General features: G+C 38.8%; 1 protein-coding gene across 3 annotated transcripts; it reads right to left on the minus strand.

The window, feature by feature from the left end:
• Positions 1 to 6,231: 6,231 nt before the first annotated feature.
• Positions 6,232 to 26,360, minus strand: SLC35B3 (solute carrier family 35 member B3). 3 transcript variants are annotated; one of them, XM_070457013.1, is made up of 11 exons: positions 26,252 to 26,340; positions 22,870 to 22,977; positions 21,722 to 22,012; positions 19,035 to 19,156; positions 15,177 to 15,331; positions 13,827 to 13,934; positions 12,486 to 12,583; positions 10,116 to 10,208; positions 9,590 to 9,701; positions 8,504 to 8,573; positions 6,232 to 6,955 (listed from the first exon to the last, which is right to left on the minus strand). In XM_070457013.1, exons 2-11 carry the CDS (start codon positions 22,876 to 22,878, stop codon positions 6,805 to 6,807), a joined length of 1,209 nt encoding a protein of 402 aa, XP_070313114.1. In that variant the 5' UTR covers positions 22,879 to 22,977; positions 26,252 to 26,340; the 3' UTR covers positions 6,232 to 6,804. The 3 variants fall into 3 exon arrangements, with proteins under 3 accessions (XP_070313114.1, XP_020728947.2, XP_020728965.2); XM_020873288.2 differs by lacking the exon at positions 22,870 to 22,977 and having other exon boundaries at positions 26,252 to 26,360; XM_020873306.2 differs by lacking the exon at positions 22,870 to 22,977 and having other exon boundaries at positions 26,175 to 26,258.
• Between the last annotated feature and the right edge of the window lie 803 nt (positions 26,361 to 27,163).

Here is a 27,163-nt window from a genome sequence, read left to right on the forward strand (position 1 = left end):
TTATCCACGTTTTACTTATTTCATCTATTTAAATCTTATCAATCATGTCAAACTGATTAAAATGGTCTAATTAATTATGTTTTAGAAGTTTTGGGGGGTATCATAGGATTAAGACATTTAATAAAACACGTTTGTGATTAAAGTCTCTGAAGAATCCCATAAGTCTTAAGCCCTACTTCCTGAGCCCCCTGTAATATACAGTTCATTCTGAAGCAGTGGTAAATCATTGCAATGAACGTTTTCTTCATAATGTCACTGCAAAATAGCATAAAGAGTATTCTAACTACATGCCATGAAATTAAAACAACAGACCATGACTGGTAGGAAATTATGGGTTTATCCTAACTTTTGTGAAGATTTTTTAAAAAGTAGCATTTATGGAAAAAGTAATGAATATTAAATCTTTCATACACCTGCCATGATTAAAGAATTCTTTTCACTTTGCAGCGACTTTGCAATGTGGTAAGATTTCCGTTCGGTTTGAATGAAGAGCTCAGACAAGTTAAATAGGCTCAGGCCACACAGAACCTTGAGTTTGAAAAGCAAGCAGAAGTCTATCGGGTGAAAAGCCTTCAAATACTTTCAGATGTCGTGATATTGAAAATGTCCCGAATCTGTAACTAAGTCCTCCACACTGCAGTGTGGTCCATGGACCTGGAGCACAGTGTCTCGTTTGTAAAATTTCAGGCCCCAAGCCAATCTTACTGAATTAAAATCCTATTTTCAAAGAAGATGCTCAGGTGATTCATCTGCATACTCAAGTTTTATAAGTGCTACCTTTGTGGGGAATTATCAATTATCATTCAAGGCTACTAAGTTCTTCCTGGAAGGAAATCAACAGAAGTTTATATATTTTTATATAGTTTATATATTTTTATGTAGACATTACAGCAAATCTTCTCTAGAATGGGTGTACCTTAAGAGGTTCTTTATATGTGGAATCTAAAAAGAAATGATATAAATGAATTTCCAAAACAGAAAGAGACTCACAGATTTAGAGAATGAACTTAAGGTTGCAGTGGGCAAAAGGTGGGGGAGAAGGGGAGTTTGGGATGGACAGGTACACTTTGCTGTGTTTAAAATGGATAACCAACAAGGACCCACTGTGTAGCACGTGGAACTCAGCTCACGTCATGCGGCAGTCTGGATGGGAGGGGCATCTGGGGAGAATGGACACATGTATATATGGGGGAGAATGGATACATGTATATACCTGGGGAGAATGGATACATGTATATAAGGGGGAGAATGGATGCATGTATATACCGGGGAGAATGGATGCATGTATATACCGGGGAGAATGGATCCTTGTATATACTGGGGAGAATGGATGCATGTATATACGGGGGAGAATGGATACATGTATATACCGGGGAGAATGGATGCATGTATATACCGGGGAGAATGGATGCATGTATATACCGGGGAGAATGGATGCATGTATATACCTGGGAGAATGGATACATGTATATACGGGGGAGAATGGATACATGTATATACCGGCGAGAATGGATACATGTATGTACCGGGGAGAATGGATGCATGTATATACCGGAGAGAATGGATGCATGTATATACCTGGGAGAATGGATACATGTATATACGGGGGAGAATGGATACATGTATATACCGGGGAGACCGGGGAGAATGGATGCATGTATATACCGGGGAGAATGGATGCATGTATATACCGGGGAGAATGGATGCATGTATATACGGGGGAGAATGGATGCATGTATATACGGGGGAGAATGGATGCATGTATATACGGGGGAGAATGGATACATGTATATACCGGGGAGAATGGATGCATGTATATGCAGGGGAGAATGGATACATGTATGTGGGGGGGGATGGATACATGTATATACCGGCGAGAATGGATACATGTATATACGGGGGAGAATGGATGCATGTATATACCGGGGAGAATGGATACATGTATGTGGGGGGGGGGGATGGATACATGTATATACGGGCGAGAATGGATACATGTATATACGGGGGAGAATGGATGCATGTATATACCTACCGGCGAGAATGGATACATGTATATACAGGGGAGAATGGATACATGTATATTCCGGGGAGAATGGATGCATGTATATACAGGGGAGAATGGATACATGTATGTGGGGGGGGGATGGATACATGTATATACGGGCGAGAATGGATACATGTATATACGGGGGAGAATGGATGCATGTATATACCGGGGAGAATGGATACATGTATATACTGGGGAGAATGGATACATGTATAAACGTGTGGCTGGGCTTCTCTGGTGGCCCAGATGCTATCCACCTGCAATGCAGGAGACCCAGGCTCAATCCCCAGGTTGGGAAGAAACCCTGGAGAAGGAAATGGTTACCCATTCCAGCATTTTGCCTGGAGAATTCCATAGACAAAGGAGCCTGATGAGCTGTAGTCCACTGGTCAGACACCGCTGAGCGACTAACACTTTCACTTTGTCACTTTCATAAGTATGACTGAGTCCCTCCACCATTCACCTGAAGCTATCACAACATTGTTAGTTGGCTCCATCCCAAAATAAAATACACAGTTTTTTTCTAAAAAAATGAGGGCTGTATTTGATTCTTTTTGTGCATGAAACAAGTGAAAGTGAAAGTTGCTCAATCATGTACGACTCTTTGCAACCCCATGTACTATACAATCCACGGAATTCTCCAGGCCAGAATACTGGAGTGGGTAGCCTATCCCTTCTCCAGATCTTCCTGACCCAGGAATCGAACCGGGGTCTCCTGCATTGCAGGCAAATTGTTTACCAACTGAGCTACTTTTTTGTGCATGCTCAGCATCTAATATAATGCTTGGCTCACATTTGGTTCTGTGAGAATGAATGAACAAATGCTCTTAAAATAAAAATAGAGCCGCCAAGGGATTTCCTTGGTGATCCAGTGGTTATGACTCCATGCTTCCACTACAGGGGGTGCAGGTTCAACCCCTGGTCAGGGAACTAAGATTCCACACTCTTTGAAGTGTGGTCAAAAAAAAAAAAAAATAGAGCAGTCAAGTCAGTGATGTTACAGCATTTGTTAAAAAGGTTAGGATGGTTGGTTTAATGGACAAGTATCGATACAAGGCCATTCCATGGGCATATGTGAAAAGCACAATGTGTGCAAATGAGGCATTTTTGCTCAAATGCATAATGGAAACAGACTGTTATTAATTAATTACGAAGGAAGCACACAAGTTTTGAGCATCACTCTGCTTCACCTGATAATTTGAAAACCACATCATTTAAAGAGCAGTTATGACACTAGGATGCATAAATATTTTCATCATGCCAAGTTATATTGTTGGTTCATAATCTTGGTCAAATTTTACTAGAATTCTGTGTTCTTTGACAAAGGAAAATCTAGAATGTAAAATGGGTTAGAGACAAAAGTCAGTGCAGGAGAAACCTGGTTCTCTGTGACAACCGAAAGGGAGGGGATGGGATGGGAGGTAGAACGGAGGTTCAAGAGGGAACAGACATATGGATACTTACAGCTGATTCATCTTGACGTATGGCAGAAACTAACAGTATTTTAAAGCAATTATCCTCCAGTGTAGAAAAAAAAAAGATACACACACACAAAATCACTCTAGGAAATTAAGAGACTTAGCTAACAGTCCAGAGAATGCTAGAAGTTATTTTAAAACATTTGTTAAGCCTGACACCTGCAGTATAGTCCTATCTATCTGCAGTAGGTTAAGTGTCACGGGTTAGGGGCGCGGTCCCCACAAGACTGCCCTTGCTTCAGAACCAGCAGCAAGCCCTGAGGATCCCAGGCTACCAACCGGTAATAAATTTGGGGTGTTCACACTTCCCCCTCAGGTTCCATACTTTGCTAGAACGACTCACAGAATTCAGGGAAGCACCATATATCCCACTGCAGTTTTATCATATCTGCTGTTTTGTGCTCAGTCGTGTCCGACCCTTTGTGACCGCATGGCTTGTAGCCCGCCAGGCTCCTCTGTCCATAGGATTCTCCAGGTAAGAATACTGCAGTGAGCAGCCATGCACTCTTCCAGGGGAATCTTCCCAGCCCAGGGATTGAATCTGAGTCTCTTGTGTCTCCTGCATTGGCAGGTGGATTCTTTACCACTAGCACCACTTAATCATAAAGGGTGCACATCAGGAACAGACAAAAGAAGAGACCCGTGGAGTGAGGTCTGGAGGATTACAAACACTAAGCTTCGGTGTCTACAGGAGCATCACCCTCCTGGCACATCCACGGGTACCTGCAGCCAGGAAGCAATCCCAAGCCTCAGTGTCTACAGGAGCATCACCCTCCTGGCACATCCACGGATACCTCCAGCCAGGAAGCAATCCCAAGCCTCAGTGTCTACAGGAGCATCACCCTCCTGGCACATCCACGGGTACCTCCAGCCAGGAAGCAATCCCAAGCCTCAGTGTCTAGGGGTTCTACTGGGTCTCATTACATAGCCACGATTCGTTGAATCACTGATCATACGATTGAACTCAATCTCCAAACCTCTTACCTTCCACAAAGATTGAGCTGATGTCCTGAGGCTCAAAACCCCGAACTGTAGAGTCACATGGTTAGTCTTTCCAGCACCACCAGCCTCCACCCTGAAAGCACCGAGACTGGACCTCCAGGGAATTCTCTGGGAATTCCCATAGTTAAATTCCCTTATTGTTACTTTTTGGTAGCAAGGCTACATGATATAATATCTGAAAGATCATATTTTAAATCTGGCACAACGTACACATTCAAATGTTGCTTTCCTTTCCTATAGAAATTAGTATGTATTTTTACACTACTCCTCCTCCATGGATACAATGAGATAAAGTTTCTCTCTTGCTGATGGCAGGTCAAAAAAGATGGGGAGTACAGTGTTAGCCTGACAAACTTGACTTTTAAATAAAATGCTAAATTGTTTAAAATTGGGGGTAGGGTGGGTGGGATGGGGAGTTTGTAATAGGCAATTAAAAAAATTAGAGAAGTATGGGGATAAAAGGATGCCTTGATAAGTTAAAACTGTAATATTTTATCGAGGATTTAGAATTTTTTATTTTAAAGCACAAAGCCTTATTGTCTTAGAATTTAAGGCAGTAGTATAAAAAGGAACAAATTAACCTTTCCCTTTAAAATATGAAAAGTTTCGAAAAGATTACCATTTGGGGAAAGAGACTTACATTGGTTTATTTAACATATGATACATGAGCCAACGCATTGGAAAAGACCCTGATGCTGGGAATGATCGAAGGCAGGAGAAGGGGATGACAGAAGACGAGATGGTTGGATGGCATCACCGACTCAATGGACATGAGTTTGAGCAAGCTCCGGGAGCTGGTGGTGGACAGGGAAGCCTGCCGTGCTGCAGTCCGTGGGGTCACAGAGTCGAACACAACTGAGCGACTGGACAACATGAAAATCAAGCAGAATTTCTTGGGCTGGATCCTTAATTTTCATGGGTTCTGTTGTACCCATGTATGCACATAGCATACGTGATGGAATGTGATGGAACTTTGAGATTAAATATTCCAAGTATACTATTCTCACAAAACTTAAGTGATATTACTAAGAGTGTGGATCTCAAGCTGTTTTAGCCAGAATTACTTACACTGAAAATGAAGATTAATGGGATTTAATACAGTTAAAGCAATTCTAAAATTCAGTGCTAAAAAATCAGGGCCAAAATCTTTCTGAACTTAAGACTCAAAACTGTGCAAGCAACATACTGTGCTAAATCTACTTGTGCTCTTAAACTTATCTCATCTTCAACCTGCCAAATTAAATTTCACTTTTAAGAGAAACTATGATAATCTTATTATTATTTAAGAAAACAATTGTTTTCCCTTCGGGATCCCCTGGTGGCTCAGTGGTAAAGAAACCTGCCAATGCAGGAGACGTAGGTTGGATCCCTGGGTCAGGAAGATCCCCTGGAGCAGGAAATGGCAACCCACTCCAGTATCCTTGTCTGGAGAATCTCATGGACAGTGAAGCCCAGGGGGGTACAGTCCACGGCGTTGCAAAAGAATTGGACATGACTTAGAGACTAAACAACGACATTTTCCCTTCAACTTAAAACTTCAGATCATGAAGTTTCCCAGCACCTTTGATGAATAACAGGAAATCCGCCTTGTGATACATATACTCATAGGACACAGGACGACAACTCTTCTTCCTCTACCCCCTATGTTCCACAGAAAAATTAAAGCACATTTAACGTACACTTTTAAATGATCAGAGAAAAGCCTAAGATTTAAAGGATACTTTACTTTCCCTCTTCATAACAAAATCCAACCTTTATTTTCCCTCTTTATAACAAAATTCCATCAAACACATTCTTTTTACCAAGAAAAAAAAAATCAACAGAATAATTTTTATTTATAATGAAGTTATTCTCTCTGGACTTTAAATCATCAGTTCACTCTTACAACAGAGATTCAATTTAAATAAGACCACCAAAATGGAATGGAAAAAGGAAAACAGTCTATTTTTACATATCAATTTCTTTGATATGTCATAATGATATACAATCAGTCTTGCAACATGGTCCATGTCCATTGAAATTCTCAACAGACTGTAAGTATTAAGTCCTTCATGTTGAAGTTTCAGTCCAAGGCGTGCTGGGCAAGGCCCTCGTGATTGCTCTGGAGGTTAGACAAACAGGGTTCTAAAGAAAGGCCGACATCATACGTACATATGTAATCCATCCACAAATGGACAGCATGCCTTCAGAGCCTTCGGTTTTCATAAGTCCCTTTGGAAAGTTGATTGATGAACTAATTCCATTTTACAAACAGAATTCTGCAGAACGAACCACTGCCTATACAGTCTGTGCCAACGTCCCTGACTTCCGCAGGTCCACCATCTTCTTTATCAGATCATATGGTGATGGCAGTCTTATTTTATCCATGTTTTTGCTGTAAACATTGAGAAATATACCAAGGACAACTAAGAAGCCAGACCACACATACCTAAGAGAAAGAAATAAGGAAAAAAAAAGATTAATGTCAGAGTAACAATTTATCATTAACCATAGAATTTGATGATTTCACAAAAATTCTTCAATAAAATATTTTGCTACTGGATACCAAAAAGCACTAAAATAGTATCTATTTTATTTTACAAATAATATTTAGGTCATAGTAGATAGAATTCTGTATTTTTAATGTTAAGTATGTATGTCAGGAAAGTATTTTACAGAATTTTAAATAGAGTGCATTTGAGTTTTGAGGATAATAGTAAATTCAAAGTCCAACACATCTACCACAAGTCTCGTAAGTATGTTTAAAGCACTGGATACATAAATCTGTCAGGGAATTTAACACAGCAGCCCAACTGGTTATCCCAGTGGGGGGTAGAATATACAGACAGACAGGGGCACATCTGAGAAAGCAGAACTGGTGTGGATTAATACAACGGGTACCTAACCCACAGAAAGAGAAGCTCACTTATAGAAAACAAACCACATAGGTGCCCCTGCTATCAGCTGGGCACTGGTTCCAGAACTAATCCCCTCTACCCAGAGGATACTAAAATCTGCAGATGCTAAGGTCTTTTATATAAAATGGCAAAGTATTTGCATATAGCCTATGCACAACCTTGTGTATACTGTAAATCATCTCTAAATTATTATAAGACCTAACATGATGAATCTGCCATGCAAATTCAAAATGCACTTTTTGCAACTTTCTGTAATTTTTTTTTCTTGAATATTTTTGCTCTGCAGTTGGTTGAGTCTGCAAATGCAGAACCTGTGGATAAGGAAGACCGACTATATGGGGATGATAATTTATTGTGTGGTTACCTGACCCTTGAACAACGCAGGTTTGAAAAGCACAGGTCCCCTTATATGTGGTTTTTCTTTTTAATAAATACACAGTCGGTCTTCTGTGTGCATATGTGGAATCTGTGGACGCAAAGGGCTGACTGAAAGGGACTTCAGCATCCTTGGATATCGGGTCCTGGACCGGTACTCTGTGCATTCTGAGGGATGACTGTACAATGATCATGTCTAAGTCTGAATCTTCTCAATTACCAACCAGTATAAGTTTAAATGATAGTAATTTCAAGTACATACTAGACAGTAAAGAAAACAGTCAGTGCTTCTACCAGAAGCCAGAAACTGAGAAAACCATTAGGGCACAATTTACAGAATATTTCTCTTTGTAGGAAATATCCTTTGTAGGAAAAGGCAGCAAATAACCTTAAGAATCATCTATGTAGGTATTTATAATTTATATATCTGCACCAGGGCAAGGGGAATCCCTTAATCTCACCACATCATTCATATTCATTTATATAAGAAACAGGGTCACAAGTGCATTGGGACTGGTTAGGCAATTTAAGTGTACAAAATGATTTCTTCAAAATAATTACATACATTTCTGAAACAGCAGAAGACACATCCATAAATGTGGGTCAAGATGAAAAGGATTCTTGACAAAGAAATTAAGGCTGTTTAAGAGGAAACGTGGAAGTACCTAAAGGCAGAGAAACTTGTTGAATTGAGAAGTACTTACTGGAATGTGAATGGTTTGGCAAAGAATATAAATGAAAGAACAATGGTCATTGCTTTCCTCCCTGTTGTCACTGTAGGGAGAAAAAGGCTGGTTTTAGAATGCGCCTACTATCTTGGTAATACTTTGGAAATCATCTGTTTGACACATCTTTACAGAGCCTACTGTGCACCAAGATCTACATGAGGTGTCAAGGAAACAACAACAACAACAAACAACAGAAAGCCACTGCTACAGCCACGGAGTTCACAGTTTAGCAGGGTTACAGACATTAAACAATGAGGCTACAGTTTACAGTACAACTGTAGTAAGTACTTGATGGAGGCCGTGATGCCATGGAGCTTCACCAGCTTTTAGAGAGACATTCTTGGTCTGGCAAGAAACGTTTTTCCAAGGAAGACAGGATTAGGTAGAACGGAGATTCTTTGAAGGCGACAATCTACAGGACACCCTCACACTCTTAACGGTGGGCACAGCCGGATAAAACCATGAACATCTTTCCTGTCCTCTGCCCTTCAGGGGTTGTGGCCGGAAACCTTCCTCCCCGGTCCCACTCGGGGGGACAGGGACTCCGCCCGTGGCTCCAGCACACCTCCCTCCACTGGACTGTGCTCGGCTCAGCTCCTTCTCTTACTGGTCCTCCTTTCCCAGACTCTAGTTCCGGGGACATAAACGTTCAAAGCATGAATGAATGAATACCAGAACTGTTTTGGAAACACGTGTCAGAGCCTGACTCCCCAAAACTATTTTTCCTTCTACCTTAGTAAAAGGATCCCATTTTTTAACCAGGATACCTGCCCAGCCTCTCCTACACACAGTGGGTGTGGTCATGGAACTGGGTTTAGTCAACCAAGTGTCAATTCAAGTGTCAGCAGAAGTGCTGTCTCTAGGAGTGTGATTTCTAGGGAGTTTACATAAGGAGACGGACGTGTCTTTCATGTTCTCTCCACCTTCCTGCCGGGAAGGAGGATGAAGATGGCAGAGCAGAGAGACGGAGGGCCTGGAGCCACCAGGCCAGCTTGGGCAGCGTGGGGCATGTGGCCAGGAGGACATGCTTATTGCATAATCTATCAAGTATGTCATCCTTACCTGTTACAGCAAGAAGGGCACCGAAAATTTTAATCAAAGCCAGAACAAAAGAGATTCCAAAATACCCAGTGAGGGAGAAAAGGAAAGCATAACCATAGGTGCGAATTGGATCCTGTAAAATATAAAAAACTTTTCTAACAAAAAATGAAAAACAAACTCTGAGGTATTATAAATTAAATAAAACTACAGATTTTAATCAACTTCTTGAGCAATAATAAGCTTTTCAACAATGCAGTCAAGCAAAGATTCTTATTTAGTTCTGATTTAATGGAAAAATAATGATGAAATTAAAAATCCCCAACTTATACATTATGAATAGTTTAAAAAGTAACTTCTAGAAAAGAGCAAGGATAAAATAAATTTAAATATAAATCATTTCATTTCTAAAATAATTTCTGAGCTACATATATTGTATTAAAGAAGTCATCAAGCTAAACAAAATACAGTCTTTTTGAACACGGGGAATCAGAAATACAGAGGAAACTAATGGAAGATGTTTATTTAAAAAAATGTGATTAGTGTTTACCTTTGAACAAAATGTTACTGCAGGGCCTAATCCACTAGTGCATGTCAATCCCAATAAAATGTACACAAAACCGATTGAATACGAATACAAAACCTAGAGAAGAGAAAAATAAAGCGGAAAAAAGTGCTCTTGAACCAAAGGTGGAAATGAATAGTTTTCAATATGTGGCTCAATTAACCTATTCAGTTAAATGTGTAGAAGAAACCATTTAAAAAGTAACATCATTGTTTCAATATGGTCTAATTTTCTGGGAATGATGGTTGATCCTGTTTATAAGTTTTAGGTACAATATAACTTGTATAACAGAACTCAGCAGAACTAATCCTTTCATATATGACTACCTAATTATTCATTTTTTGCTTAGCTTAATTACTGAATTCAAACCAGATTTTAGTGTTGGAATCCTAGAAATATACACAAGACAAAGATACTCTGAAAACTACTTATTAGACATGAAAAACCCAAACATTAAGCTTGCAAAGACTATTAAAATATAATGAAAATAAGCAGCATATGGCATATTTATTATTTGATTTCTCAATTTTCCTACCAACCTTTCTATCCTGGTTTATTATGCTCCTTATAAGCAGAATCAGCATTACTGTCAAACATCAAAACTTGCTATGTGTCAGGTACTGTGCTAATGATGCTCTATAGATTAATCCTTTTTATTTATTTCTCATAACCAGCTGAAGAGACAGGCACTTTTTTTTTCAGGCTATACATATTTTTTTTAACCTTTTTATTTTGCATTGGGGTATAGCCGATTAACAAAAAATATGATAGTTTCAGGTGAGCAGTGAAGGGAGTGGGCCACACACACAGGTATCCATTCTCCCCCAGACTCCCCATCACCCAGGCTGCCACGTTAACACTGAGAAGAGTTCTCTGCACTGTCTAGTAGGGGAGTCAGGCACTCCTGACCATCATTTCCTACCAGTGTGTGGATGGGGAAACTAAAACTTAGAGATAGTAAGTCATCTTCCCGAAAGAGGAGAGCTAGTTTAGGGAGGACATAAACCAAGGCCATCTTAGAGCAGAGTGTACGTTTGAACCACTGTATTGCACTAACTTTCTAATTACCTACAGTTTCTTAATTCTCTGCTCTTTCCCTTACCCAGGAAGAGTGGTGATGATCAAGAAAACTCCTGACCAAGATTAAGGCTCCTGTGTTCTCAGGGACTCCGCACAGATGCCCCACTCTGCTCCCAAAGTAATCAGCCCTACATATCCTTAGCACAGTGAGCTCTGTCTGTCTAGCAAGGTGGTCGGCTGTAAAACTAACGCAAACACACACATAATGTATTTTCTGCATACAAATACCAACCAGTTAGAAGACACATGGGAAGATAAGATAATATTTGCAGTAATAAGGGCAAAAAGATGAAACACCTAACAATAACTTCAATAAAAAAAATAACTGAATTTATACAAAGAAAACTTGAAAGTCTAAGGGACATTTAAAGGAAACACTTGAATAAAAGGAAAGTCATACCTCATTCTTGGACTGAAAGAATCGAGTGTATAGATACCATTCTCCCTAAATTAATTTATTATTCAATGCCATACCAATCACAATACCAATGAGATTTCTAGTTTATCTGGGGATATGAACACCCAAGAATAACTACTGGCAGTAAAATTCTGAAAAACAAAAGGAACGATGGTGGCTAGTCCTAACAGATGGTAAACATCTGGTGATAAAGCTGCTGTCATACGCTTCTGGTGCAGAAACAAAATGGAAAGGATAAAACTCCAAACCCTGAATCAGAACATGAGAGAATGGAAGAAGACATTTAAAATAAAAGTTGGAAAAGTGAACTATTCAATAAGTGATACTAGGGCAAGTGGATAGTCATATGGAAGAAAATTTTTAGAAAGCTTTGGCTGGATCAAAGATTTAATAAATAAGGAGATTATAAAACTAGGAGGCAACTGGCATAAAATTCTTAAAATTTTAGAGTTGGAAAAGCCCTTTTCAATAATAATGCACAGCCAGAAGCCATGAAGCAAAAGATAAGCTAAACTACAAGCACATTACAAACTTCTAGATGGAACATAATACTAGATGCAAAGAAAGAATAAATATGATGCAACAGAGAAATTTTTTAACATGCCCCAAACCCCATAAATCAAAGAGGAAAAAAGATTATCAAATGCTTATCATAAGGTGTAAGTGGTGGTAATGGTATTTTACTTTTTACCTTCGTATGACACTTGAATGTGCTTTTATGAAAATAGTGATGATAAACCAGTTTAAAAATGCAATGCAAAAATGCAAATCTTCAGTACTATAATTTTGTCATAAAACTAAGGACATCATCATTTTTGAGTCTGTCTGATGTGATGAAAAAGCAAGAGAACATTTACCATTTCTGAATTAGAAGCATTATGCAGCTTCATAACTTTCTCTTGGACATTCCCAATGACAGCATCTGCGCACAGAGCCAGCGAGATGAGGACCACACCTTCAAGAAGGCATAAGAAAAAAATAACCTTCTCATTCAAATGTATGAACAGTAATCAAGACTTATCAGAAATTTAATGGGCTAAAAAAACAGCAGACCTTAAATTACACTTGCTCAGTAGAGTATTCTTATCCACATCCAGTTGTAACAGGCATGTAGGTGGTATTATTGAAGAAAACAAAACTAACATTAATAAATTGCATTAATGCCATCACCTTGTGTTTAATAATCATGTCAAATAACAGTTTTACATTTAAAGTATTGATTTTTAATAGGACTTGAGATCATTATTTTGCAGTCATCCTGGATTTTATATGGATTTTATATACATATTTTTGTTTTAAAAGGCTCTTTTGGAAAGGCTCATAATGCACAGAAATGAAGTCAGGTAGTTTCAGAACTTTAGTGATTAGGTTACAAGTCTGAAAGAAACACTGTACTGAACAAATATGGTGAGAAGTTACAGAACCACTGAAACCACCTTTTTCCATCATCATCACCCACACCCCCATGTGCAGGTGCTTTCACATCCATTATACGCTCCCACTACGTTCGTGTGGGAGGCTCTTATCTTTTTTATGTGAACCACTCCTATCCCTGGTGGCTCAGGTGGTATAAAGAACCTGCCTGCAATGCAGGAGCCATAGGTTTGATCCCAGGGTTGGGAAGATCTCCTGGAGGAGGAAATGGCAATCCACTTCAGTATTCTTCTCTGAGATATTGCATGGATGGAGGAGCCTGGCAGGCTACAATCCACGGGGTTGCAAAAAAGTCAGACATGACTTAACGACTAAGCATGCACATGCCTCTGAAATGACTTTCCCCCTCAGTCTCCAAATATAACCTTCCTTTTGCAGGTGTGGACACAAAGAAGTTAAAACAATGAAAAGTAAGTGTGTACATTTCTTTTTTCTTTCTTAAGAAAATAACCATTACTACTGTGGTTCTATAACTTGTGTGTTTATTTCCAACTCAGTCCTTAAAAGATTGATCTATCAAGTACTTGGAAACAGGAGATCCTAACAGCCTCCTGTCATGTCAAAATACAAGAGTACTGAAAATGATGGTTATGTTTCAGAGTTGTGACACTTTTACTACATCTTATATCAGAGTTCAAAAACTTTATGCTAGATATGAGAACCACAGATGTCACACCATCATGTAAAACACTAATCAAAGTATAAAAATTCTTACTCTGAACTGAAATGCTGACAAAATCCAAGAAGACAGATAAATTCCTTACCTGTCAGGTTGAAATTTGGTGCAACCGTGCTGTCGGCTAGGGTAAACCATATCAGGCCGAGGCTCATACATAAGGCAGCAGACACGTCTGCAACATTATAACGCTTTCCTGTGTATAATAAAGGGTAAGTCAACCTCATTATGCAATTACCCACTCAGCACAGTGTTGGATCTATGCGTCTAACAAGCTCAGCAGGGATTGCTTTTTATACACAATGTCAGAAATGATCAAGAACATTTTAGTCAAGGGATGAGATGGTCACAGAAGAGTTTCTGAAAATTAAATTATCCTATGAGCACCAAAATGTCCTTTAAATTAGACACGAAATCCTTCTTTCATCTGTTATGACAGTGATTAAATTAGAACATTTAAAAGGTTTGTGGAATTAGTGCCTCTTTTATAACATAAGCCTATGAATTCTCTTATAGTTTCTAAGTTTACAAAGTAACCAGAGTAGTTATTCAAGGCTATAGATAAGTTTGCAAATAACTCCAGTCAGATAACTTCTAAACTGGTGAGGATTAACTTATTTCAGTACATCTACATTTAAATAAGGAAATTATACAATGTAACTTTTTGGAAGGATTGTAATGAGATATTATTACACAGGTTAAGTTATTTACAGAGTTAAATGTGATTTTTTAAGAGGAATTGAGATTTTTTTCCTATATGAACAGTTATCCTGAAATCATACATTTCAGTTGACATGCATATTTTCATTTTAAAAGGCTCTTTTGGGAAGGCTTATAACGCATAAAATGCAGTCAGGGCTGTGTGAGAAATCTAGTGTTATCAGAACAGGAATTCCTCGTGACTGTCATATGAACTTGCTCCATAGCTTGTCACTATCACTGCTTCCTCTTTTACTCTAGCTTTCATAGGCCTGTAACTTAGTTGGGGCTCAGCAGAGTGGGTTAAAGAACACTTTTGCTCAGCTTAAGCTATACTTCATCATGAGAATTATCCATTTGTACAACAGAGGTGGAGAGTGGAGCCCTGGAGAGTAGGAAAATCAAAGAGTTGAAAACAGAGCTTTCTGGGTACTTCTGAGCTAAGCCTTCAATATGTGAATACGGCCTTTAGGCAATGTAGTAGACTCCAGGCAAAAAGAATAAAACAAAATACTATTTTGATTTTCCCCAAGTCCAAAGGTTTCAGATCCTGAGGTATATCAGGGAAGTATCAGTGTTTTTATAATATCTTATTTATATTAGATTATCCCTCAGAATTGTTACAATACCGAGAATGTTCATTAAAGATATTAATCGAAGTTTAATGTTTTTCCTAATGCTAGATGTCACAGCATATCCTGTTAGCTTCAAACAGTATGAAAACATATCATTACTATACCTTGAATAAAAACTCCTCCTAGCATAACAGGAATCAATTTGCAGCACTTGAAGATGACTTGGGTAGGATAATTCAGGTAGCCCAAGGAAGTGTTTGATAACCCCATAGTACCCACAGTTAGAAAAGCTATTATCATGTAGGTTTTTCCTGGTATTCTGTAAAAGACAATTTTCAAAATCTTCATTTTGGGACCCAATTATACTACTGTAAGAGAATGTGCTTACAATGTGTAAATTCCTAATTACTCTTCTAATTTCTGTTTAATACTTCTAGAAATATTGGTAAAATATCACTATTCTTAAAGGTATAGCACTGGTTACTTGTATAAGAGAATGCTGGTAAAAATAACAGTTTACCCTTATTTAATGAACTGTAAGTGAGGGCTCTCAACTGTGTGAAAAAGTAGTACATTAGAGAGTTACTTATATTCTTACTAAAAGTATAAATGTTTGTTACAGTTAAGGTTTTTTAACAGTAGTGACAGTTACATACAAAAACCATCTTGACTAAATGTAGACAAGAAGAATGGATATTTAAGAAATATTGGCTCCTAAAAGGGTAAAAAAGCACCTTGCTGTTGCTATTCAGTCACTGAGTTGTCTCCGCCTCTTTTGTGACCCCACAGACTGTAGCCCACCAGGATCCTCAGTCCATGGGGTTCTCCAGGCAAGAAAACTGGAGTGATTGCCATTTCCTTCTCCAGGGGATCTTCCTGACCCAGGGATCCCACCTGGGTCGCCTGCATTGCAGGCAGATTCTTTACCGTCTGAACCACCAGGGCAGCCTTAGTTAACTTTCAGCTCCTTTTAACTCCTAACTGCTGCTGTTTCCTAATGTTTCCATCTAGCATCAGGAAAAATATATCTGTCCATTCTGCTCGAATAATCAGAGCAGAATTTCTCTAGGAAGTCCATGGTGGTTTAAAACTCTAGATGATTTTTATTACTATAATGTCTTATGCCTTAGCTCTAATGCTATTAATTCTACAAATTGTTAAAACAACCAACTTTCTGATGAGGAATCCGACTCTCTCATGATACCAGATGTTCTACTTTGGGTTCTAACTGGACTTCCTAAAGGAGACTCTTAATATGGTATCTTCAGAATTTTGAGCTATTCTTGGGAGCATATGCTTACTTTGAAGACATACTCAATGATCTAAAATAATAACTTTGTACATTCACATAATTCTATTATGTTGCATTTTTAGATTTATGTTGCAGATTTAGATCTAGTCTTCATTTTGGGATTTGTGTTCATGTTTAAATCAAGACAACAAAATTCAATTTTTTTTTTAACATGGCTATGCATAAGGCAAAATAATTTACTAGAAAAGTTCAATTAAAATGTATCATTCCAATTCAATTTTGAGACCTTTGCTTACACTTAACTATGAACACAGTGGTCAATATTCAAAATTCACATGGAAATAACTGGGCATGCCCACACGTATCAGTGCACACAAACACTGGTTTCTACACTGTCCATGGGGTTTAACCCTCAGGGGGGTTACCAGTGAAGCAGGTACAGCACTGCTTCTCCAGGAGACGACAGAAGTCAGAAGGGGCAAATTTCCTCACTCATAAATTGCAAACAGTGGCCAGAAAAGTCAAGTCAGAAGAATCACAAGATTAGAAAAGCAGTGCAGTAAAGGAGAAGGAAAGCCAGCCTGCAACTCAGGAACCCTAAATTCAAAAGGTCCCAGCGTGGGGCGTGAGCTCACGGAATCCCCGCTCTGCTCCGGGTCTGCTTTCTCACTGCTGACATGAGACCAGATTTCACCATCTTGCCTCTAGGACTCCCACTGTTTCTACTCGGATACTCCAACTACTTACTACTTTAGATATGATGGGGAAGCTGTAACTTTGAAAAGTCCTTTGAAAAGCAATTTGACAGATCTCCTTTACTGAAAACTTACACAGAGAAATCAACACCAAAGTTACAAGGTCATCTTCACTGAAATAGCAAGGCGTATACTTAAGGAATTCTAGACCATGACATGTGATACCACACATCGCCATATTTCATCCTCAACATGAAGCAGAGACAATGTCAGAAACTTCCCTGGGGAATTGACAGAACTAAGAGGCTCAAATTCATATTTTCTAACCAAATTCTGTACTCTTACAAGCTCATGGATATTGACACAAATACAGGAAGGGAGAAAAAACTAAGCAAAGAATTCAACTAATTAGAGGGCTAAAGAGCAGTGCCACTTAAATAAATTCAGAGATAGATACATATTAAGAAATATGCAACTGGGCATGTTTTCACTGTAATACACCTTTAAAGATTTTTTTTTTCTAAAAAGGGTTTTAATGTGCCTCGGAATAAAAAGTTCTCAATTCATAATTACATTTTATTATAGGCCTGTAAATTCTTCTACCTAATTTCTTCACCTCTGTTTACGTTAAACACAAATGACTTTGTCTTTAAATATGTTATGGGCCAGTGATTTGAGGGCTGAGAAAAACATGACTGATGGCGCACTCTCCATCTTTTGGTAGCTAAGAAAAAGCTGTATCTTTTTAAAATTTACCACTTAGGAGGATGCGTCATCTAGTGTTTTTTTCATCTAATAAATACAGCACTGTGATTTTTTTACTTTAAAGTAATCAGAGGTCCAGCAATTTGCAATACATAATAAATCATCAAGTTTCCACGTATATTAGTCTTGACAGATGTATTTACTTACTTTCTATTCTATCTCCTATGGCTGAGCTAATTTTTGCGGAGTTTCAGAGCATGAAAATGATGAAGATCTTGGAATCAAACATTTTTAAAATTGCTGCCGTAATAATTTATTGGCAATATAGAGGTTGAGAGGTAAAATTAGACCAATGATACTGATACTGCTCATTTAAATATGTAAAATGTTATAGTTATCTTCATACAAATATCAAAAACACCTATTTAAGAAAACATTTATATCAATGAAGACAATGTCAACACTGTTATCTCCTTGGTACACTTAAACTATCCAATATATGTATGAAATACTCACATTCTAGGGTCTGACATGACAGGATAACCACACTTAAACTTACCCAGAAAATATTATATTCAAATTCCTTATCACCTTCTGATATGAGATGAAGTTTTCATTGCATATTGTTCAATATGCCAGGAAAAATATTTCAAGATATTACTCAAACCTAGGTGGTCATTAATTTAAAAGATACTGTCATATAAACGCTTAAGTTTTGATGGGAAAGAACATTATGAAATTTCTCTAATGTCCATGAATATAATCCCTACTGCTGGTCATTACAAATGTGATAAGTGGAACATGACCCACAAAACAAAGCATTAACTGTCCATTTCAAAAAACCAGTATAAAAATAGGTATTCACATTTCATATCAAGGCCACTCTTAGGTAGTATAAAATTTTCAGCAATCACACCTATTTCCATTATAAGAACATATATGTACATCTGAATATGTTCTAAGAAAATCTATCTTATTATTGAGTCTGAACAACATTCCGTTTCTGGTGGCGCTGCGTGGCTTGTGGGATTTTAGCTCCCTGGCCAGGGACTGCACCAGGGCCCCTGCAGTGAAGTGCAGAGTCCTGACCATGGGATCATCAGGAAATTCCTTCAGCAAGTTTTTGGTAATGTTACACTTCAGGGGATACTACTTTTTTCAATATATAATGGAAATATCAAATTTACTATTTTTAATACATTGACAACACTGATGAAAATTCTTGGGTATTAAATGCTTTATTAACGTAAAACATATATATTTCACATATAACATACTCCATGCGCCCAAAATAATAAAACAAGAAAATTAACTACTAGTCATGTACTTAACTGCCAAAAAATAAAAATAAAAACAAGCAAACCACATACCTTCTCCTTTTGTCCTGAATTAGCTGAAGTTCTATTAGGCCAAATATGGAGTAAAATGCAAACTGCACTAAAGTAAGATACCAGCCATAGGGCTTAAAACCCTCCACTGAAAATATTAATTCCTGTCAAGAGATACATGAACACTGTTAAGTTCAGCGGAGGACCAATCTCCTCACAATGAATTCATATAAGCACAGCATTTTAATAGAAACCAAGCTTCACCCCTCAAAACAGCAAAATGAACCCCAAACCATCCAAATGTAAGGCTTCTTAGAGAAGCTCAGATGCCTTTAAAAAGACGGCAGACATCCAGCACAACAGGAGAGGGGGAGGAAGAACTAGGAAGTAACCCCACTGCGTGCTTTTCTCTTTTTTTAAAAGACCAAAATTAAGAGAGTTGCCCAAAACAATGAGGGAGGCAACTGACTGAAGAACTCATGTACTTTTTAAAAAGCAAGTCTCATTAGAAGTCTACTACCGCAAGCCTGTTTTCCTGTATTAAAATAATCATTCAACTCACTAGTTAATGGATTTTTTTAGAAGTCCTGCATCATGGATTACATAAAAAACTTTCCCTTATAGAAGAATGGTTACTCTTCGAAAGCATAATGTTGTATCATGAAAAAAATTTGTTAATTGTTAATAAGCCACTCTTAATCCCATTAAGTTGTCTAATAAAGTTATCTGGCTTAGCTAAATAAAGCACCTACCACATATATAAATATTATATAAAATTACATAATATATAATATAAATATACATTTCAGCTATACTTTAAATAAATTTTAAAAAGATGAAATTGATGGATAAATTTATGTTCAAAGAAAAACTAAACATAGGCTCTAAAAAGATCCTGAACTGATTTTGTCCATTTAGGATTCTGTGCAATTTGCCAAATTTGGATTTCATGTTTAAGTAAGCCTGTGAGTTATTTAGTAGGAGTTATCTGGTTTATAAAAAAACAAAAAATATCTTTATTAATATCCTGACACTAGGTAAATATTTCACTTTATATATTGCTAAAATTACTACAAAACCCCATTTTCTTTAAACTATTTTAACATGGAGTTTTATGGAAGAGTTAGTAGCAATGTCAGTTCTCACAAAAGTAATGTTACAATTTAATCAGTTTATCTAATTTTAAAAGAAACTTCGAACATATTAGTTTTAAGTTAAAATCCCTGATCATTTATCAAATAGGAAAAAATTAAACAAAATTTGTAAATTTCTAATTCATTTTCCATTACAATGGCTAACTTTGCTCCCAAGCTATTTGGTAACAATGGTATTTCAAAGGAGAAAAAATGCTTCTCAATAAGAAATTTCAACATCTGATAAAAGTTACTATTTTGTGTTGTTCTTCATTGTTATACCTGAATTTTTATATCATCTTCTAGTAGAAAAATCAGTTATCAATATAAATATTAAGATTTTTAAAATTCATGTTGTTTTACACTAAGACACCCTATAGCACTTTTAGAAGCAAAGAAATAGTCACAATTCTATTTTCTATTTTTAAACTTACTTTTATATTTCACTTCTATAAGATAAAGGAAAAGCAAATAATAATTTTTAAGATCACTCTGATTATAAAGAATATCAGAAATATTATCTACATTTAAGAAAATGCATCACTTTCCTTTTCTTGAATTATAAAGATTTCTCATGTTAGGGAACTGCAAAGAAAAAGCAAGTTGGTAAAGGCTGAAAATATCCACTAATGAACTGACAATTGAGAATATGTCTGCTGTTTACACTAGCCTGGATTGTTATCCATCTAGCTCATGTCTTTGAAGGTTAGGACTTTGCTGGTCAGATGTATACAATTATCCCATAAAACAACACAAATACAAGACAAATTGTGGCAATGCTAGACATTTTTTGCAGAGGCAAAAATCACAGAAAAATAACGTGCTGGCAAAGTTGGCTTCCCTTGTAGCTCAGTCAGTAGAGTCTGCCTGCAATGCAGGAGACTCGGGTGCAGTTCCTGGGTAGGGAAGATGCCCTGGAGAATCCACTGGCAACCCACTCCAGTATTCTTGCCTAGAGAATCCCATGGACAGAGGAGCCTGGAGAGCTACAGTCTATGGGACTGCAAGAGTTGGACACGACTGAGCACAAAGCTTGTTTACAAGAGGAAACCAACAAGGATGAGAATACAACAGATGCTTAAAGAATGATTCAAATAGTATAGGACTAAAGACACACCCTTGGAAAAATATTAAACATCCAGATATATTCTTGCAAAATGACCTCTTACTGAGCTCCAGGAATTTAAAAGTAAATGGGAATATGGCTTTCGTGCTGTTCAATTTTATGTGAGAACTGTGTTACAAAATACCAATCAATACTTGAATCATTTTCTTTTAAAAAACACATGGTTATACTTATTATACATTTTCCAAAACATAACACTTCATATTTTTTCATAATTTTAGTTTTTAAAAATTGTCTACGGCTCCCCTTCCCCCATGTAAAATACTTCACTCTAAAATTTGGATCCCTGTTTTCAGCCAATTTTATCTTAAGTAGCCCTTTGCTACTAGTGTACTAAGAAACTCAAATCTGTGAATCAACTTGCTATCCTATGAAGGGAAGTCTCTTGGACAAAACTGTTGGTAGGGCCCATAATGAGCTCAACTACTACAAATAATTAACATGTTATAAACAAATAACTAATTTTTTACCTGTAAATATCCATAAATTAGGTAAAATACAAAAACTCCAGCAACGCATATGAAAAACTGAGTCAGTTTGTTGAATCTGCTGAGATTTATGCCAAGCACTACAATGTCATCTATAGACTTGATGTGTGGCGACATTGCTTGGGTTTTGGAGGGGACAGTGATAGAAATGTATTTCCTGGAGCTGTTGAACTTGAGATCCATTGTTCTTATTTTGCCGCATTCAGTGCTACCAAAGTTATCTTTGTTGGTTTTCTCTCCTTTGTTCAGTCCTCCTGCCTGCTGAGCCACGTCCTACAGAAGGAAATAAACAATTTTAGCAAAACATTTAGACCATCAAGTAAAGTGCTATGCTCCAAATACTATCTCAGATCACATTTTGAAATTTATATAGGTAAGAGTCATTCTCTCTGGATATTTTACATTAATTCTCCTCTTCAAGCTTCCAATCGACCAAAATAGGTTTACTCTCTAAACAATCTACCTTCACCTGATAAAGACCAATACACCACTAAATACACACCATTCTTGTCTCCACAGCAACAAATCAAAAACTAACCTTGTATTTATTTCAAAGAAGTAAAGAAGTAAGGGTGCCTTTATTATGCTTCTATTTGTAGTGAGGATATAATTTTTAAAGTCCACAATAATATATGCAGAACATCTTCAACATTAAAAGTCAATCTCTAACTGTAGAAAAGAGTAAAGAACTGCCCAAACGCCTACAGCTACTCAGCCCACTGTAAAATCGATTTGCTAATGACACTGTAAAATAAGGTCAAACATATGTAGCTTATGCAAAAATCCAGATTTATCTGAGACTAAAGAAAAGATACTATGCTTTAGCAACAGCATCTCTTAAGTTAAAAGGAAATGTTTTCTTCCTTTGGAGAACATTATTGTAATTTTAAAAGTCTTTGGTATAGTTGTTCAGTGGGTATAGAGCTTCAATTACACCAGATAACTCTAGCCCTAGGCATCACCTGTTGCAGAGACCCTGTAACACAGTACCTGTGGTTAACTATGTGGGGCTGTGCACTCAATCATTTGTTAAGCGGGTAGATCTTATGTAAAGCATTCTTAATAGCAACACACACACACACATCCAGGGGCCACAAGGCACTTCTGGTGGGCACAGATATGTCCATTACCTTGCACATGGAGATGAGATCTCAGGAGTATGCATATGCCCAAACTCATCCAATTCTATCTATTAAACATGTGCATTTCTTGTATGTATCAATTATACCCCAATAAAGCTGTTTAGAGAAAAGAAATAAAAAATAAAAAAGTTCTTGGGTTTGTAAAAAGTGAAAAAAACATCACTTTTTGTTAGTTTGTGAAAAAAAATATCATGAAAGCTCCACAGATGACTGTCAATTTCTCTTTGGATTAATAGAAACTGAAAAATAAATTCAGGTAAAAGTTGACGAGACAGTGTAGACGTATGACAAAGTACAGAACAAACTTATTAAGAAAAAATTACTTTCCTACAAGAGACTGTTACAATCCCAGAGGGAACTAAAACATAGACTCTCCTTGAAGGAAGAGGATAATAATAATTTTGACAGTGAATTATCCAGAAATCTTAAAAGAAAAAACAAAACAAAACAAACACCCCCCCTTGCGATATGGAAGTTTAAAATGGCAATAATTAGTTACTTCTTCAAGATCCCTTCTAATCTGCTGAGTTACAGAGATTAAGTAGGCCCTGTTCTGCAATTTAAACTTGGGGTCAAGGCTCTGAATACAACTTGTAACTAACAGTAATACACAGGCATCGAAGAATGTTTGTTGAACAAGCTACCTGCCATGTTTCTAGACAGAAAAATGTGTACTTTTAAGAAGTTTTTACTGTACTTCCTTTCTGTATTTCTTTTACACATGTTCTTATTTCCCACATGCTTAATTAATGCCATCTCTGTTTAAAGTCATCTTGCAGGAACCCCTTGAGATATGACTTTCATTATAAAGCATGCCTTAAAAGACCTTACTTAAATGTTGTGTCTGAATGTAGAAGAAACAAAAAAGTTGGCAACTATTTTCCATATGTTTTGGCCTGGGTGTAGAGCACCATTCAAATAAATCTGTTCTTGTGTAGGTTTTTAAACTTCCTCTCCCTTCCTGGAATTGAGAATGCAATGTTTCACTAAACAGAACATCACTGGTTTAGATTATGTGACTGATAGAGGAGGACACTGAGCTCTGATCACCAATAACTGTGACGCTGATGGCCGTATTCCTTCCATTTCAGGCATCAGTGACTGACATTAATCATCATCTGGAATAAAACAGTAGCATTTCCAGCACATATTGAAATTTAAAAATAAATGAATGGCGAGAACACTGATTTAAAATGACCTACTAAAATAAAATTTAACTTCTTAATCTACTCTTTCTTAACTTTTAGAAGAAAAGTCTCCCACTACAAAAAGGTAGACTATAAGGAAAATATGCTATGATGTGAATAACCTAAAAAAAAAAAACTGATTTTGTATTTTGCCACACTATGCTTTACAATTAAAAGAATCTTTCCATTTGTAGCTAGATTAACTGGACTCTGGATATTAAATATGACCTGTGGGGTATAATTATAAAACAGAGAAAAACAAGATTCTGTGCTATTTCTTAGAACACACTTCACTGCACAAAGTTCAAGAAACTGTGTGCTCATTTTTAAAGGTTATTCCTTTTCAGATTGCTGGAAGAAATATCAATAACCTCAGATATGCAGATGACACCACCCTTATGGTAGAAAGTGAAGAGGAACTGAAGAGCCTCTTGATGAAAGTGAAAGAGGAGAGTCAAAAGGCTGGCTTAAGCCTCAACATTCAAAAATCTAAGATCATGGCATCTGGTCCCATAACTTCATGGCAAATAGAGGGGAAATAATGGAAACAGTGAGAGACTTTATTTTGGGGGGCTCCAAAATCACTGCAGATGGTGACTGCAGCCATGAAATTAAAAGATGCTTGCTTCTTGGAAAGAAAGCTCTGACCAACCTAGACAGCATATTAAAAAGCAGAGACATTTACTTTGCCAACAAAGGTCCATCTAGTCAAAGCGATGGTTCTTCCAGTAGTCATGTATGGATGTGAGAGTTGGGCTATAAAGAAAGATGAGTGCCAAAGAATTGATGCTTTTGAACTGTGGTGTTGAAGAGTCCCTTGGACTGCAAGGAAATCCAACCAGTCAATCCTAAATGAAATCAGTTCTGAATATTCATTGGAAGGACTGATGATGAAGCTCCAATACTGTGGCCACCTGATGTGAAGAACTAACACACAGGAAAAGATCCTGATGCTGGGAAAGATTAAAGGCAGGAGAAGGGGGTGACAGAGGATGAGATTGTTGGATCGCATCACCAACTCAATGGACATGAGTCTGAGAAAGCTGCAGGAGTTGGTGACGGACAGGGAGGCCTGGCGTGCTCCAGTCCATGGAGTCTGAGCACATAAACTGACTGACTCTTTTTCCCCAAGGGAAAAAACTAAAATTAGGATTGAACAGGTATATTAAGAAATTAAGTACAAATAAAAGTGTTAGTTGGTCAGTCCTCTTGGACTGCAGCCTGAGAGGCTCCTCTGTCCATGGGATTCGCCAGGCAAGAATACTGGAGTCGGTTGCCATTTCCTCCTCCAGGGGATTTTCCTGACCCAGGGATCGACCCTTTGTCACCTGCAGTGCAACCGGATTCTTAACGCTGACCCACCTGGGAAGCCCTAAGTGCAAATAACACCTGTCTAAATTATTTTCAAAGTCTGTATCTCTCTCTTCCGAATCCCAAACTATGTCAATTAGAAAAACGTCCATCCAATAAACAGTTCTAGACATCTGATATCTTACTGCAGAAGAAATGCATATGCCCAATACTCAAAAACAAAACAAAACAAAAAAAAACACAAAAAGAACACCAAATCCTTTCTCCTTCTTTCAACCTCTCAGAAAACAAAAAGGTGGTGGGAGTGAAACGGCAAAGCCTGGAGGAGTCGGCAGGGTACGAGCGGAAGGTCGAGCCACGAACTTGACAACCCGATGAGAACAGCCGCCTCGCACTGCAGGTGGACAGCGGAGTACCACAGAGTGCCCCGCTGGACGCAGAACCGGGAAGTAGTTGTTAACTCTAAACGCTGTCGTGGTCGGAAGCCAGGAGGAGGCTGACAGGGGTCCAGAGGCCCGGGGGAATAGCCTAGCAGACCAGACCCTTCCAGAGGTGGTCTCGGGCCTGCGGGTCCACACACCGGCCCGAGCGAGCTCTCGCCAGCTGGAGGGCACAAGGGGAGACCGTGCCAGCGGGTTTCCGTTAAGCCAGGCCCCGGCGCCCTGTCTTCCGACCTCGTCCCGCTCCCTCACGAGGATGCAGGTGGGCGGTATCACGGTTCTCAGGGGGGACGGGGAGGGCTGGGTCCCAAACACTGCGAAAGGCCCGGGGGTCGGAGGGGGGGCCCTGGGTCACCTGGAAGGGGGACCCCAGCCTAGGGGCCGCCTCAGCCAGACGCAGCGTCTCCCCCTCCCCAGGTCCGCTGCCATCACCTCCTGCGTCTCCTCCTCGCCCACTCCGGCACTTGCCACCTCAGCCGCCGCCGCCACAGGCGCCGCCTCCCCGCCAGGTGCTCGCATCCCCGGCGCCCGCGCGCCACTTCCGCTTATGTGTCCGCCTGCGCGTGCGCAGTCGCACGGCCCCGCCCCCTCACCGGCCCCGAGCCTCCGCCGGCGGGGGCGCGGCTACGCCTCGCGCATGCGCCCTCTGCCCCGGCGCGCGCTATCCCAGCGCCGCTGTGGTCCAGAGATGATGCTGCGAGTGTGCTGCTCAGCCGGTTAAACGTAGCGTCCCGGCGGCGAGTGACTGTCGGGTGGAGAGCTCTCCTCCTCCGAACTGTACTGCTATTGTTTCTAGTCTTCGAGCCTCTGAGCCCGTGCAGCTCCTCTGGCTGCAGGGCGGGGGACCCTGGGCCCCGTGGGTGCCCACGCAGGTGGCCTTGCCCTGGAGTTTGAGAAGGAAGCCGGCTGGAGAATGTTGAACCCCGATACAGACACCCCAGGGGTTCCCTCTTACCTCTGCTCGATCCAAATGAGATGGGGTAAAGTCACACTACCTTTCTCTACTTCCATGTTCTACCTGCTTTCTGGAGACGGTGAACCCAAGTAATGCTTCGGTTGCCTCTGACGGAATAATCCAGTTTTTGGCTACTGCAACCCCGGTCCTTTTCGCGAGAAATAGCGTTGTTGTGACGGTGCCACTTGCTGCCCAGAATGTGTAAATCCCACAGCTCAGCCAGCCCCCAAACTAAACGTTTACCCTGCAGCTAGGGCTGCAGGTGCAGTGATAATTGGTTTGGGGGTGACGCTAAAATGTTACAGATTACTGTAAGAAAGGAACATTTTTGAGAACATGCTTTAGATACCGAGGAAAAGAATGAATTGGGTTAATATATAGGTTGCAAT

This window comes from Odocoileus virginianus, chromosome 27, assembly GCF_023699985.2.
Source record: "Odocoileus virginianus isolate 20LAN1187 ecotype Illinois chromosome 27, Ovbor_1.2, whole genome shotgun sequence".
Classification (NCBI taxonomy): domain Eukaryota; kingdom Metazoa; phylum Chordata; class Mammalia; order Artiodactyla; family Cervidae; genus Odocoileus; species Odocoileus virginianus.

What these genes read in the sequence shown, in the direction of transcription:
- SLC35B3 (XM_020873288.2), bottom strand. Translation starts at nt 26,338, where the DNA reads ATGCGAGCACCTGGCGGGGAGGCGGCGCCTGTGGCGGCGGCGGCTGAG. An exon ending in ACCAAATTTCAACCTGACAG is followed by an intron (nt 12,584 to 13,826) that starts GTAAGGAATTTA and finishes GCCTTCTTGAAG; the next exon opens with GTGTGGTCCTCATCTCGCTG. An exon ending in CAGTAACATTTTGTTCAAAG is followed by an intron (nt 9,702 to 10,115) that starts GTAAACACTAAT and finishes TATATTTTACAG; the next exon opens with GATCCAATTCGCACCTATGG.